The sequence below is a fragment of the Salvelinus namaycush genome, chromosome 12 (genome assembly GCF_016432855.1).
Source record: "Salvelinus namaycush isolate Seneca chromosome 12, SaNama_1.0, whole genome shotgun sequence".
NCBI lineage: Eukaryota > Metazoa > Chordata > Actinopteri > Salmoniformes > Salmonidae > Salvelinus > Salvelinus namaycush.
In genome coordinates, this window is record NC_052318.1 from 32,740,021 (window position 1) to 32,756,441 (window position 16,421).

Here is a 16,421-nt window from a genome sequence, read left to right on the forward strand (position 1 = left end):
CTATAATACATCCCACTCTCACCCTCCATACTATAATACATCCCACTCTCACCCTCCATACCATAATACATCCCACTCTCACCCTCCATACCATAATACATCCCACTCTCACCCTCCATACCATAATACATCCCACTCTCACCCTCCATACCATAATACATCCCACTCTCACCCTCCATACCATAATACATCCCACTCTCACCCTCCATACTATAATACATCCCACTCTCACCCTCCATACCATAATACATCCCACTCTCACCCTCCATACCATAATACATCCCACTCTCACCCTCCATACCATAATACATCCCACTCTCACCCTCCATACCATAATACATCCCACTCTCACCCTCCATACCATAATACATCCCACTCTCACCCTCCATACCATAATACATCCCACTCTCACCCTCCATACCATAATACACCTCACCCTCCATACTATAATACATCCCACTCTCACCCTCCATACCATAATACATCCCACTCTCACCCTCCATACTATAATACATCCCACTCTCACCCTCCATACCATAATACACCTCACCCTCCATACTATAATACATCCCTCTCACCCTCCATACCATAATACATCCCACTCTCACCCTCCATACATCCCACTCACCCTCCATACCATAATACACCTCACCCTCCATACCATAATACACCTCACCCTCCATACCATAATACATCTCACTCTCACCCTCCATACCATAATACACCTCACTCTCACCCTCCATACCATAATACACCTCACCCTCCATACCATAATACACCCCACCCTCAGTCCCCATACCATAATACACCCCACCCTCAGTCCCCATACCATAATACACCCCACCCTCAGTCCCCATACCATAATACACCTAACCCTCACCCTCCATACCATAATACACCCCACCCTCACCCTCCATAATACACCCCACCCTCCATACCATAATACACCCCACCCTCACCATCCATACCATAACACACCTCACCCTCCATACTACACCTAACCCTCACCCTCCATACCATAATACACCTCACCCTCCATACCATAATACACCCCACCCTCCATACTACACCTCACCCTCCATACCATAATACACCTCACCCCCACCCTCCAATCAAAAATACACCCCACCATCAGTCTCCAACAACCATTATATGGAAAACACAAAATAGCGCAACCCAAATTACAGAGGCCTCAGTCAGGCTCAGGCCGGCCCTTCCCTCTCTCACCCTTCTCTCCCCTCTTCTTGCGTGTGCGGTCAATGTGGTCTTTGAGCTGGATGCGGACTTGGCGCTCTGTGGGCTGGTCCCGGATGAACGAGTGCTTCAGGAGCTGCTCTGTGGACGGCCGGCTGGTGTACGTCTTCACCAGGCAGCCCTCAATAAAATCTATAAACTTCTTAGACCTGAAGGGGGGGTAATGAGTGTCAGAGTCAGGTGAGGCAGAGGAGGGTGTTGAGTAACATCTGTTTGGTGGACAGAGATGGGACAGCTGGTGTGAGTGGGACTTTTAGGAGGCCTGGTATCTCCTGTAGGTCACATGTAATTGGGAATGTAGGTCACATGTAATTGGGAATGAAAACTATCCCAAGATGAGTGTTCAGAAAAAGAGAAGAACAGGAAAGGTCTGTGTGCGTGGGAGAGTGAAATAGAGACAGAAAGACAGTCAGTGTCCATACATTTAAAGTGGCAATGTACAACAGTGCTCCTTTAGGTAGATCTTTCACTGGTATTTTCATGGGAATGCAGGGCTTTTATCATTGGGCTTTGTACAGAAATGTTTGGTGATCAACTAGGAATGCCTTGGATATCGACCGGTTGGTGACTACTGGACTAATAGAGATCCCCAGTTTGTAGTCCTAAAAAACGGAAATGACTTACCTTTGGTTCGTTCAATCATTGCTATGGGGGAATTCATTGTGAAATAATAGTTTTTTGGGGGATAAACACCGAAAATAAGGCCTGTGGTAAACACAGGCTTAGAAGAGTTCTATGAGATCCTTTTGTGAATTTTGAAGCATGTATGTAATCAAAATAAGCACATAAAGGCTTCAGAATTCATGAAGGTCATGTTAACTGACTGATGAGGCAAGGAACAGAGCGCAAGCTGTTTTTGCTACTTTCTCAAACCATCAATAGCCTATAGTAGCATCATGCAGCCCATATATGTATTGATTTCTAAGGCATTCTAAAAGGTCTGTATCATTCACAACTAAAGTTGTCAAATAACTCTAAATCTAGCATATAGGACTTGTTTCAAAGTATCACTTCTACGCTCAACATAGCCACTTCATATGCGCACTTGCTCTGTAATGGTAAAAATATCCTTTCTACTTTATTCAGCTAAGTTCAATTATATTCTTCTTACTATAAAATAAAATAATGGCACGGGACATAAGAATATCTTGTCAGCTAAATGAACAAGCCTAAAGCAGGAGCATAGCCAAATAACATACGCCTACAGTAGGCCAACTCATATTCTGTTCTTCTGAAATACATTTTCTTCATATCATAATGTTTCTTTAGACCTGACTAAAATAAATAGTGGATTTATTGTAGTGGTGTATATTCAATTGATATATTATACTATTATACTACGTTTTAATGTAGATGTTCCAAAGGCGTGTATCAGCGGCTTGTATGTGTTGAGGCCTGGAGATACTAAATGTGTTTATGTTAATTAACGGTAAATTACCGTGAGACTGGCAGTCTTTTGCATGACAATAACCAACTGAGAAAAAGTCATGACCGCCACACCCCTAATCTTGACTTAGTCTCAGTGATAACATTTCTGGCATGCCACTGAACTTCCAGTGGTAAGTACAGTGTATGAAAGGAATCCATGGCCAGCTGGTGTTGGATGTAAATAGTTCCGTAAAGCGCAGCAGGGCTAGGGTAAGGAAGGAATCTTATCACTGCAGAGGAAGGGATGGGCAGTGAGGGGAGTCAAGACAAAATAGCTATGTCCTAAAATAAAACTGAAGTTTCAGAAAAAATAACAGCAGAATCTAAGTAGCACACTCACCACTTCTTGGACTTGAGTTTGGGAGGGGGGTTCCTCGGGATGAGGAACAGAGCTCTCATAGGGTGCATATCACACAGAGCTGGAGGTGGAGAGAGAGGGGGGAGAGCAAGAGGTATGGGGGAAAGGTATTATGGATTGGTATTATACCCACCAAGCATTTAAGTCAAAACAGAATTTAAATACCAGTAGTATATTATTATACAGTATAAATACCAGTAGTATATTACTATACAGTATACACTTGTAATGGATCACATCATTCTATGCAGAGAATTGTGACACTAATAGCCTAGCTACTCCCAGTCAATATCTGTGGTCTTCCTAATCCCAATCCTTACTTTGTTCGCTCACACCTATTGCCCCATTGTCTTGTTTGAGCAACACTGTTACTCCTTGTCTTCCCAGCGTAGCTAGCAAAACCTGTCTGGTTAGGTTATCAGCTCAACAATAAAATGCATTCTAGAATGCATACACTGGCGGTACTTCTGATACTGCCCAAGGCATTCAGTGGTTTTAATTTCAGAACTTTGTGACTACACAATGATTACATGACCAGTTTAAATTGGCTATTCCTTACTCTCGACATGTATAAGGTTTGTGCTGTATATGTTTTGTGTGTGCATCTGTGGAAACTTAAATGTGATACCTGTACAGACGGGCACATTTCACCTGTTTTGCACATCTAGTCAACACAACAGAATGTATGTCGGTTTGTTCAAATTAGTGAAACTAGTCTGCTCATGTCAGACCACAGGGTGGTTTGGTAAGGTTTTGAAAAACAACAGCAATGCTATCTTACAATTAGCCAGTAGTATCCCACAGTAACCAATAGAAACTAACACAGTATTAGTGAGAATGTAAGTCCATGTTGCATAATTAATGACGGCACACCACACCAATTTGTTTTCCCATCTCAAGAGGTTAAATAAACTAAATTACTATAGTAAGTGCCAAGTAAAGTAACGGGGTTGGCGATTTCATTTTAAGGATCGGACCCTTTTTTTAAAATGTTTTCGCCTAATATGACATACTCAAATCTAACTGCCTGTAGCTCAGGACCTGAAGCAAGGATATGCATATTCTTGATACCATTTGAAAGGAAACACTTTGTAGTTTGTGGAAATGTGAAATGAATGTAGAAGAATAACACATTAGATCTGGTAAAAGATAATACAAACAAAAAATATGCCATAAATCCCCTTGAGACAGGGGGAATGGAAGCTTGTATGCAACAGCGAGGGGAAATTGAATGCAAGCTTCATAAATTAAATGAAAACATTTCTAGCCTGTCTAGCTATGGATAACAGGGTTGACGTGGTATGCTTGACACGCTCAGTTTTCCACCACAAAACACCAGAACTTGGCCAAAAAGAGTAGCGCCAGCTCACCTGCTTTTACACTAGGGTTTGACCATAAGATGTTAAATGTCTGTTCGGAAATGTTTTTTTTTTTTTTTAAGGAATAGTTTCACCATATTAAAATGCATTCAGTTCACCTAACAGGGTTGTCCTTAAATTGAGGGTACAGTTTTTTTATTTGACCTTAAAAGGAACCAATAATAACACTAAATAAATAATAAATTGCCAAAAATGACCTTGTCAATGCAACATCATAACTAGGGCTTTACAATGATGGTGAAACGTAAGTGGGTTAAAATCTTCCTTGAAGTCACAAAGGGTGCACAGAGGGTTATGTCAAAATGCTTAATTTTAGCAAGCCTTCATTCATATAAAAAACCAGATTTATTGCATTTTTCATGTGGTCTATATTAGAGGGCTCTTCATTTAATATCACTGGCTTTTAAAATTAAATATTTGTGCACAATCTCTTAAGTGATAGTGATACAGTGCCTTTAGAAAGTACTCATACCCCTTGAATTATTCCACATTTTGTTGTGTTACAGCCTGAATTCAAAATGTATTATATTGAACAAATTAGTTTACATCCCGGATAGTGAGCATTTCTCCTTTGCCAAGATAATCCATCCACCTGACAGGTGTGGCATATCAAGCTCATTAAACAGCATGATCATTACACAGGTGTACCTTGTGCTGGGGACAATAAAAGGCCACTCTAAAATGTGCAGTTTTGTCACACAACCCAATGCCACAGATGTCTCAAGTTGAGGGAGCATGCAACTGGCATGCTGACTGCAGGAATGACCACCAGAGCTGTTGCCAGAAAATGTCATGTTAATTTCTCTACCATAAGCCGCCTCCAACGTTGTTTTAGAGATTTTGGTATTACGTCCAACCGGCATCAAAACCGTAGACTACATGTACCACGTCAGCCCAGGAACTCCACATCAGGCTTCTTCACCTGCGGGATCGTCTGAGACCAGCCACCCAGACAGCTGATGAAAATGACAAGTATTCATGTCTGTAATAAAGCCATTTTGTGGGGGAAAACTAATTCTGATTAGCTGGGCCTAGCTCCCCAGTGGGTGGGCCAGTCTCCCAAGTGGGTGGGCCTAGCTTGGTGAAATGCTGTCGAGACAGTTGTCCTTCTGGCAGGTTCTCCCATCTCAGCCCAAAAACTCTGTAGTTCTGTCAGAGTGGTTATTGGGTTCTTGGTCACCCCCCTGACAAAGTTCCTTCTTATCCAGTTGCTCAGTTTGGTTGGACAGTCAGCTCTAGGCAGTGTTGGTAGTTCCATATTTTTTCCGTTTCCCAATGATGGATACCACTGTGCTCTTGGAAATTTTCAGCACTCTAGAAATTGTTTTATACCCTTCACCAGATATGCCTCATCACAATTCTCTCTGAGATCTACAGACAGTTTCTTGAACTTGGTATATGGTATAGTCTCTGCTCTGACATGCACGGTCAACTGTAGGACCTTATATAGACCGGTGTGTTTCTTTCTAAATCATGTCCAAACAATTGAATTGGCCACAGGTGGATGAAGTTGTAGTGACATCTCAAGGAAGATAAAAGGAAATTGGATACACCGGAGCTCAATTTGGAGTGTCATAGCAAAGGGGTGTGAATACTTATGTAAATTAGATATCTGCATTTCATTTCAATAAATTTGCTAAAATTTCCAAAAACATATTTTCACTGTCATTATGGGGTATTGTGTGTAGATGGGCAAGAACATAAATATATTTTATACATTTTGAATTCAGTCTGTAACACAAAATGTGGAATAAGTCAAGGGTTACAAATACTTTCTGAAGGCACTGTATGTGCTTGTAGTGCTTTGCGATTTGATATAGAGTAGGCAATCTAGCGCCACAGATCAATAGCCCCCCCACCTCCTATCTTACATGAGCAGCACAGTGGTGAATGAGCCACCTCTTAAACACAGGGCTTGATTTACGGGCCAGTAATGAGACAGGAGGAAGATTATTCAATCTCTCCACTGCAGGTTTATGTTATGCGGAATGTGTTCTTGAGAGCTGGAGATAAAGCTGTTTCGTGGCTGTGTGTGTGTGTTTGTAGATTAATAGGGTAATAAAGTGGAGTCAGATGTGTGTGTGGGTTCACTGTACTGTACTTACGAGGAGCTCCCTCTGCCGTCTCTATGGCTGTGATCCCCAGGGACCAGATATCACTCTGTGGACACACCAGTGAGAATTAGTAGCCACTCTCAAACACAAACATAGACACACGTTAGGATGGAAAGGGGTCATTACCCTGTAGTCATAGGTGGAGTCAGGGTTCTCGTCACAGGCGATGACCTCAGGGGCCATCCAATAAGGCGTACCGATGAAGGTGTTCCTGCGCCCCACAGTCCTGTCCAGCTGAGCACTCACCCCAAAGTCCACTGGCCACAATGGAGAGGACAGAAGTCAGTATTAGTAGTAGAATATTAGCAACGATTCTCTTTTATGACTTCCGCTTCAAGTCGTGATTTAGTTAAGTTGTAGATAAAGAAATAATACAAATACATAGTGTGCCTGAGGGTGAGTCAATGTTTAGACTGAGGAAAGCTGCTGTAAACACACACTGGAGGGTAACTTACAGGCACAAAGAGCAGAGGGGTATACCTCCTGCAAGCTAGATCTACTCAGGGTTTTCTAAAGCTAGCCAGCTTCAGTTAGCTTCCCATTCTAGCTCAGGCTTCATCCGTACTATAATGGTGGATATTGCTTGACTGCCTGCCGCGAACTCTAGCAGGCTTGTAACTGCACGTGCATGTTGTACATGGCTAGTTGAATGCCAAACTCTTCATTGAGTCAGTGCCACATTTACATTTAAAGAAAATGTATCTTGCAAAATCAGCAGGCTATCGTGTGAAAGAGACTTTTAGAAATTGCATCCTTATTTTATTACTTTGGTGTGTTTTGATGTGGTTATCAATATATGAGCACCTTTTTCCCCACTCCTATTGATAAAAGAATTGTATTAAGTCAAACAAAAGTTTCTGTGCGTGACGTGCATTTGTCATTACTAAATGTGCAATGTGATAGGTATTTCTCTACACACAAAAACACGTTTGATTAATAAAATATTTAATCAGTTGTGTTCTTCAAATCAAAATCAAATGTATAAAAATGTAATCAAATTGTATTTGTTACATGCTTCGTAAAAAACAATATATCTAGACTAAGAGTGAAATAATTACTTACGGGCCCTTCCCAACAATGCAGAGAGAAAAAGAGAAATAATAGAAAAATAATAACACAAGGAATAAATACACAGGGTACCAGTACCAAGTCAATGTGCAGGGGTACAAGGTTATTGAGGTAGACATGAACATATAGATAGGTATAAAGTGACTAGGCAATAGGATAGATAAACAGTAACAGCTTTTAGATGAGTCAAAAGAGTGCAAAACGGGTCAATGCAGATCGTGCGAGTAGCTATTGGTTAAGTATATACCTAACTATGTATCAGTCTTATGGCTTGGGAGTAGAAGCTGTTCAGGTGAAGGGGATGATGATGTAATCTGAGAGGGAGGGAATCTGATTTCATTTGTCCTCAACTCGCCGCTCAGACACTACATTCAGTATAAATGTAGTTAGCCCTGAGTTAGCCTGCCGCGGACCAGATTACATCTGAAGGATTCGTTGCCATAGAAATGTACCTGGCTAAAAGGTGAGCCAATTTTGTGGTCCCGGTTATCCCGAGTTGAACTCAGAGTTGACCAAAGTTACCTCACTAACTCCTCAAACTAGATTGATAGTATAGAGCTCAGGATTACATATTCATCACAACAAGCCCACACACTGTACATATAAACCATGTAGATAACACACAAGAAGCAGCAGAGCAAACACATGAACAGTTTAGCATCCATCCTCTCACCGAGTTTGACCTCTGCGTTCTCTGTCAGCAGCACGTTCTGTCCCTTGATGTCTCTGTGGATGACCTTGTGTTGGTGGAGGTGCGAGAGGCCCTGGGTATCAAAGAGGTCAGAGTTCAGTCAGGGGTTCGACACCCTCTGGAGGGAGTCTGTAATGGTGCTTTTCCACTGTAGGGATTTACGCGGGTGCTTGGCCTAAAGACTGTTGTGTAATGGTTCTACGGTTGGGTGTAGTGTGGTTTCTCACCCTGAGGATTTCTCTGCAGATGTAAGCGATCCAGTCCTCCTTCAGAGAGTTACCCTTGGTGTTCTTCACTAGGTCTGTCACGGAGCCCGCCCCACAGAACTCCATCACCAGCTATACACAAACAGGACGGAACTTAGCACACATAAATACACACAGACACACTGCAATGTTCACTGTAATAAATAATGCTGCCTGCAGTAATCCTAATATTGTTTCTGTGCATTAAGCCATTCATGGATATCAGACACAGCCCATTAAATAATGAAGCTCTCCCTCAGATTATACCACCAGACAGGGACAACAGCCATCACACTGACCCAGAGATGGTCATCATGTCCAGGTGGGCTCTTCTTGACGAAAGCTCCGTAGTAGGTGGCAATATTGCGGTGATGGCTGTACTTCTTCAGCATGTTGATCTCAGCCTTGATCTCTTCCTCTTCTTCCTCTGTCACGTCCATTACCTTGATGGCAGCCAGCTGGCCCGTCTTAACATGACGCCCCTGAATAAAGGCAGAGTAGACTTGATCATCTTAACTCAGGGGTTCTTAAAGTGGTGTCTGCGGAGGTACTGCAGGAGGTCTGCGGACAGATCTCAAAATAAATATATATTATTTCTTTCTTTTTCATAGCTTTTTTTATGAATATTACTAACAGATTAAACTAATTTTGGCCAAGGGATCCATGGAATAAGTTTATACACTGTAATACAATATAATAATATTAAAGGTACTATGTCATATTTTTGCATTGTAATTTCAGAAAATGTCTTCAATATATCTACAGTAATAGTGAAATGATTTTTTTTCACACAAAAATGTTCTTGGGCACAGACAAAATGGTGCAGCCTTCTTATTGGTCAACAAAAGATGGGCCGTCTCGTTGTCAAATAGACTGGGGCTAGCAAACACACACCAATAAGAAGTATGCATCATTAGAATGCAATTTTGTGTGTACCCAATAGTATTTTTGGGGGGTAAATATTGTGAAACACCATCATTACACTATTACTGTAGGTATATTAAGGACATTTTCTGAAGTTACAATGCAAAAATATGACATAGCTCCTTTAATCAAAAATGTATGCTCTTAACCCTGGGCAATGGGCCTGGGATGCTCATAGGGATATTGGTTTTCACAGTACTCCACCAATTATAAAAATTTTACTTAATACTTATTGTATTCCCCTTAATGTTTTTATTTTATTTTTTTACATAAATGCACTGTAATTCAAGCTTCAAAATTGCCTCATTTTTTCTCTCTGCCTCAAAATGTATCAAATTGCAGGATTTTAACCAGAAAGAAGCAACAACAAAAACTCTGCTCCATGACAAAATGTGTAGAATTGCAGGAAATTAGCTTGAAAACAGCAAAATACAATTTTCGAAAATGTTCCTAAAAAAAGTTCCTTCCAAGGGCCCGAGACTTGGTTCGTCCGGTCATGCCCTGCCAAAGTCATAGTAGAACTTCTTGTATGCTATTTTTATCTCACTCGAGTTGTATTATGATTATGAGGGGGTCAATGATTAATTTGCTATCACAAAAGGGGTTCCAGGTACCAAAAAGTTTGAGAACCCCTGTCTCAACTGGTCAATCAATCAAAACAAGAAACTGAAGGCTAGTAACAGCAGATGTCAGCTCTAAAAATACATCCTAACTTTGAGCAAAAATTCTCAAATAGTTAAAGGAACTCTGCCCTGGTTTAATCTGTTTTGAGAGTGATTATACTGTATGTTTCACCACATAATTTTCTCTTCAGCTCTACTTTTTAGTTCTCTCCATCTTCTCATTACTACTACCAGTCTTCTCAGCTCCTCAGACTGACAGCCTCAGCGTGGTCCAACACAGCTGCATTAATCCTAATCTCAGATTTACTACCACAACGAGGGTTTGATAAGGGGAGACACTCAAACAGCCTCAATATAAGCTTAAATCGGCTCGGTGGTTCAGTGTCTCTCACCTACGCTGGATCGCTGATCCAAGCCCCATCCATACGTCTTGTCTTACCTTGTACACCTGTCCATAGGTCCCATTGCCAACGACCTCCACCAGCTCAAAGATCCCTGCTGGGTCCTGAGAAAAAGATGGACAGATTCACTAAGATGGTCTGGTGTGTCTCTCTCTGACAACCAGGCCAGATGGACTGAGAGACAAGATGACGAGACAGACATGGTGAGCACATGGAGTGCCTTCAGAAAGTATTCATACACCTCTACTTTTTCAAAATGTTGTTGTGTTACAGCCTGAATTTAAAATGGATTCAATTGCGATTTGTCACTGGCCCACACACACACAAAGTAATACTGCAAAAAACATGTCAAAGCAATGCACTTTTTGTCCTGAATACAAAGTGTTGTATTGGATTTGCCACAAACATAACACAGTTTTGATGTAAATCTATGGCAAGATTTGAAAATGGTCGTCTAGGAATGATCAACAACCAATTTGACAGAGCTTGAATAATTTTTTAAATAATAAAAATGGCCAAATGTTGCACAATCCAGGTGTGAAAAGCTCTTAGAGACTTACCCAGAAAGACTCACAGTTGCAATCGCTGCCAAAGGTGCTTCTACAAAGTATTGACTCAGAGGTGTGAATATTTACATAAATTAGATATTTTTGCATTAACATTTTTCAATAGATTTGCAAAAATATCTAAAAACATTTTCATTTTGTCATTATGGGGTACTGTGTGTAGATGTGTGAGAATTTATTTTTTAATAAAATAGATTCCAGCTGTAATAGAACAAAATGTGGAATAAGTAAAGGGGTATCAAATCAAATATTATTGGTCACATACACATGGTTCGCAGATGTTATTGCGAGTGTAGCGAAATGCTTGTGCATCTAGTTCCGACAGTGCAGCAATATCTAACAATTCCACAACTACATAATACACACAAATCTAAGTAAAGGATTTGAATATTAACATATAAATATATGGATGAGCAATGACAGATCGGCACAGGCAAGATGCAATAGATGGTATAAAGTACAGTATACACATATGAGATGAGTAATGCAAGATATGTAAACATTATTAAAGTGACTAGTGATCCATTTATTAAAGTGGCCAATAATTTCAAGTCTGTATGTGTTAGTGATGGCTGTTTAACAGTCTGATGGCCTTGAGATAGAAGCTGTTTTTCAGTCTCTCGGACCCAGCTTTGATGTACCTGTATTGACCTCGCCTTCTGGGTGGTAGCGGGGTGAACAAGCAGTAGCTCGGGTGGTTGTTGTCATTGATGATCTTTTTGGCCTTCCTGTGACATCGGGTGCTGTAGGTGTCCTGGAGGGCAGGTAGTTTGCCTCGCGGTTGTGGGTGGTGCAGTTGCCGTACCAGGCGGTGATACAGCCCGACAGGATGCTCTCAATTGTGCATCTGTAAAAGTTTCTGAGGGTTTTAGGTGACAAGCCATATTTCTTCAGCCTCATGAGGGAAGAGGCGCTGTTGTGCCTTCTTCACCATATGGTCTCTGTGGGTGGACCATTTCAGTTTGTCCGTGATGTGTACGCAGATGAAGTCAAAACTTTCCACCTTCTCCACTGCTGTCCCGTCGATGTGGATAGGGGGGTGCTCCCTCTGCTGTTTCCTGAAGTCCACGATCATCTCCTTTGTTTTGTTGACATTGAGTGAGAGGTTGTTTTGCTGACACCACACTCCGAGTGCCCTCACCTTCTCCCTGTAGGCTGTCTTGTCGTTGTTGGCAATTAAGCCTACAACTGTTGTGTCATCTGCAAACTTGATGATTGAGTTGGAGGCGTGCATGGCCACGCAGTCATGGGTGAACAGGGAGTACAAGAGGGAGCTGAGCACACACCCTTGTGGGGCCCCTGTGTTGAGGATCAGCGAAGTGGAGATGTTTCCTACCTTCACCACCTGGGGGCGGCCCGTCAGGAAGTGCAGGACCTAATTACACAGGGCGGGGTTGAGACCCAGGGCCTCTAGCTTAATGATGAGCTTGGAGGGTACTATGGTGTTGAATGCTGAGCTGTAGTCAATGAACAGCATTCTTACATAGGTATTCCTCTTGTCCAGAAGGGATAGGGCAGTGTGCAGTTTTATGGCAATTGCATCGTCTGTGGATCTATTGGGGCGGTAAGCAAATTGAAGTGGGTCTATGGTGACAGGTAAGGTGGAGGTGATATGATCCTTGACTAGCTTCTCAAAGCACTTCATGATGACATGAGTGAGTGCTACGGGGTATGAATACTTTTTGAAGGCACTGTAGGCCTTGACCCCACAAATAAGGAGGCCAGAGAGATATTGAGATGTTTTGAGCCACATAAAAGCTCTAGACATCATCCATCCACCACTTGCGTTATAGGGAAGGGAGTAATTGACTTCACTATTTTTTCCCTCACCATAAGATAAAAACCACAGGTGACATTCATTATGGCTACTTCAAACTAAATATTAAAATCAGTCATCGCATTTTTCCCTGAAAAAAAAAAAAAAAAAAAAAAAGGGGGACACCCAGTTCCACTTTCACAGTGTGATTCAATATGGTCTGTGTAGGATCTTTGGACGGTGGACTTGCTGCTTTAGGTTGGAAATGTACAGGGTGACCATCCTGCTTTCATATTGTTTCAATAATGGGTCTGTCAATTCCTGACTTTTTCCAGTGTTTGTCTTTAACAGAGAGAAATCATACAAGGAGAGGTGAGAGAGAGGTGTACAAGAGAATGAGGCATACATACATAGATGTGAGCATTAGGGCTAGGGGTTTGAAAGAAAATTATGAAATAAACAGTGGGAATGACAAACGGTCCAATTAGTGCATCCATGCTGTGTGTAAGAGGAGCACTAGGAGCAGGATCAACAGACTGACAAAAGGGTTGGAGTAAAAGCTCTTGAGTACAAGTGTTCAAAATAGGGGAAATGAATGAAATGACAGGGAACGATGGAATAGAGGAGGCTAATGCAATCATCCAGAGGGAGGAGAGAGAGATGGCAGCATCGCCCACGTCCAACGCAGAGTGAGAAGAGAGGGAAGAAATAAAGAGATTGAGGGGGAGGGTGGAGCTGTATTAAAGCTAAGGAGTGCGGAGGGCTGTACCAGCAACAAACTGTCAACACTGATCACAGACAGAGCATGAGAGCAACACACTGTGGACCAACTGGTAACTTCACTTCCGTCAACTTAACTTGGGTGCAGAAGTGCAAACTCTATCCATTGACAATACTGTTGGATCTTTGTGTGTGTCAGAAGACTCCCTTAATGTCTGTGTACTTACCTAGAGAAAACCAGATCTGACAATTTGAATATTCCTCTCTCCCTGGACAAGTAAGCATATCACAATCACAAATAATTAGGTCTTTAGACTTACACTACCATCAAAAACATCAAATAATGAAAAACAACAACGGTATCTGTAAGGGGGCGATTCAATGTGTGTTGACACTTGTCAGACCACCTGACATTTTCTGATGCGGGGTCTCATGAAGAATTTAGCCTATTCTACTAACTACACCACTAGAATCTGAGTCTTCTACATAAAGAGAAGTCCTAGTCATGCACTATTACTAGCCTACTGTAGGTTCTACTTGTAAGCTATGTGAATGTGTGTGTGTGTGTGTGTGTGTGTGTGTGTGTGTGTGTGTGTGTGTGTGTGTGTGTGTGTGTGTGTGTGTGTGTGTGTGTGTGTGTGTGTGTTGATGTGCAGCAGGCAGAGTGGGTGTTATAAGGACAGCTATCAAACAATAAGCTCAAGTGAATCATCCCTCTCAGAGCCCTCTCTCAAAATGGAGAATTAAATAGCATTGCCTGGAGAGGTCTGGTCTGTAACTCGTTGTACTGAAATTGCTAGAGTGTGTTGGTGAGAGATATTAAAATCTCCCTTTATCAAACTATACTCCACCCTGTTAGATGCTCCTTAGTCTTTGTTTGACTATATACTGACACCGGATCATGGTATTAGAATGGCCAACCTCAAATGATGGCCCACATTACAAATTAATCTCATTTTACAGATACCTTAAAAGGTATCTGGTCCCGGAAAGTCAGCGACCGAGGATCTGGATTTGTTTATCTTCTAATTTTAAAAGCCATTGGATCTTTGTGTTTTAAAAAGTCTAATAAATCCATGTAATATAGCCTACACCTTCACAATAAATCCATAATGTATTTTAGACAGGTCTAAAGAAACATGATAAGAAAATGTAGTCTATTTCAGAAGAAAAGAATAGCATATTCTGAGTTGTCCTTATGTCAGGTCCTGATCTAGCTATGCCATATGGCTGTGACAAGATTTGCTTAGAATTCCATGGATTGTTTTATATTATTTTATAGTATGAAGAATACAATTGAACAAAGCTGAATAAAATAGAAAGGATATTTTCTCCAAATGACTTGAGGGAGAGCGGCTATTCTGTGTTGAGGTTAACAAAGAAATAGGTACCCTATATGCTTAATTTCAAGTTATCAATGTAACTTCAGTTATACAAATGTTGGGCTATATCATTTTGATTTTTAATACATTGTAAGGCCGCATGATGCGACTAATGAGGATTTGAAAAAAGTTGCATGAAAGGCATGAGCTCTGCTTTGATATTTTTACACAGGCTGTACACATTTCATCAGTCTCTCATTCCCAATTTGACAAGCACTTGATAATGCCTTGAATTTCCAGGCGGCATCCCCTTTGTGTGGCCGTAATGCCCACAAAAAACATCCATGCCTTTTGCGGCTAGTGGCCGTTGTGCCCTTGGGCTAAATATAATAATTATAGCATACAGCACCCACTTCTCTGTATGCTCCGAAGCACCTCTCACTCACATGGCTCTTCATCACGTAATCGGGTCTCTCTCACAGGCTACAAGTGAAGCAAGACACATCGGCGACGCAGCTGCGCACGTCCTTATCCAATTCCGAGGTGCATATTGAAGATATTGGAAGAACTGTCCACATTTACTTTTTCAGCCAACAAGATGAGTCAGCCTAACGAACAGAAAAAGCACTAAGATCCCCATAGTACAAAAGTTGACCTTTCTATTCTGTGTGAGAAAGAAATATTCCAAACATAGTCTGGGACAGTTGTGGGATGCGATAAATCCCAAATGAATACATCCACTAGCATCCCCAAAAATGTTTGACGCAATGTTGATAACCTAATAGTTTATTTCTTCACATTATAAGCACAGCAATTTGCACATAAGCACAAATGTTCCATTAGCGGGAAAACACGATTATCAAAAGTGACCGCAAATGTGATTATGCATGTAATGCTTTTATTATGAAGGTGCATTTTTATGGTGAAAATGACCTTCCACAAACTTGAAACTCACGCGCTGCTTATGTATGCCAGTTAGGCTCTACACCCCTTGTAAAGCGGATTAATGTGCTTAATTTTAAAAAGTTATTTGCCATCTTTAGTTGTGATAAAAACCTTATCAAAACATATAGGCCTATGGACTAGGCTACATGAGGTGGGCGACTATGATTCGAAAAAGTCGCACAAAAAAAGGCATTGTTTCTTGCCTTACGCGGGGCATCATTCACAGGTGATTATGTATAATTCACAAGTGATAAGCTAATATTGTTACCCATCAGACTATTCTTGATTTAAATAATGATCTAAATAATGTCTGAAAATTGTTTTGATTTAGAATGGACCATTAATCATGCACCTGTCTCGAAACAGGGGCAGGGGAAAAATGCACTAAATAAATAGCAAATGGAGGGCACTTTTCCCGTGGTTCATTTTCATGCCAGCCAAGTAGGCTATACTGCTGTTATAAAGAGAAGCAATGTGCTTAATATTAGGGAAGTTGAGAAATAAATATACTAGGCCTCATGCAATTGCATAGCCTATTGAAATGTTGCGCAACATGAGCTCATGGGCTCTCATTAAGTGTTTGATTAGATTTTCGATTACATTTGCATTGATGTCAGTGGTTAGAGA

At 41.3% G+C, this 16,421-nt stretch overlaps 1 protein-coding gene across 1 annotated transcript in view; it reads right to left on the reverse strand.

Moving 5' to 3' along the window:
- The window catches only part of mink1 (misshapen-like kinase 1), a 52,742-nt gene that overhangs the window by 24,439 nt on the left and 11,882 nt on the right, over positions 1-16,421 (reverse strand). Inside the window, exons 2-9 of the mRNA XM_039005539.1 lie at positions 10,524-10,589; positions 8,837-9,019; positions 8,520-8,630; positions 8,275-8,365; positions 6,660-6,790; positions 6,525-6,579; positions 3,023-3,101; positions 1,228-1,403 (exon numbers count right to left, since the gene is read on the reverse strand). Coding sequence (XP_038861467.1) covers positions 1,228-1,403; positions 3,023-3,101; positions 6,525-6,579; positions 6,660-6,790; positions 8,275-8,365; positions 8,520-8,630; positions 8,837-9,019; positions 10,524-10,589 — 892 coding nt within the window. The remainder of the gene's footprint in view (positions 1-1,227; positions 1,404-3,022; positions 3,102-6,524; positions 6,580-6,659; positions 6,791-8,274; positions 8,366-8,519; positions 8,631-8,836; positions 9,020-10,523; positions 10,590-16,421) is intronic.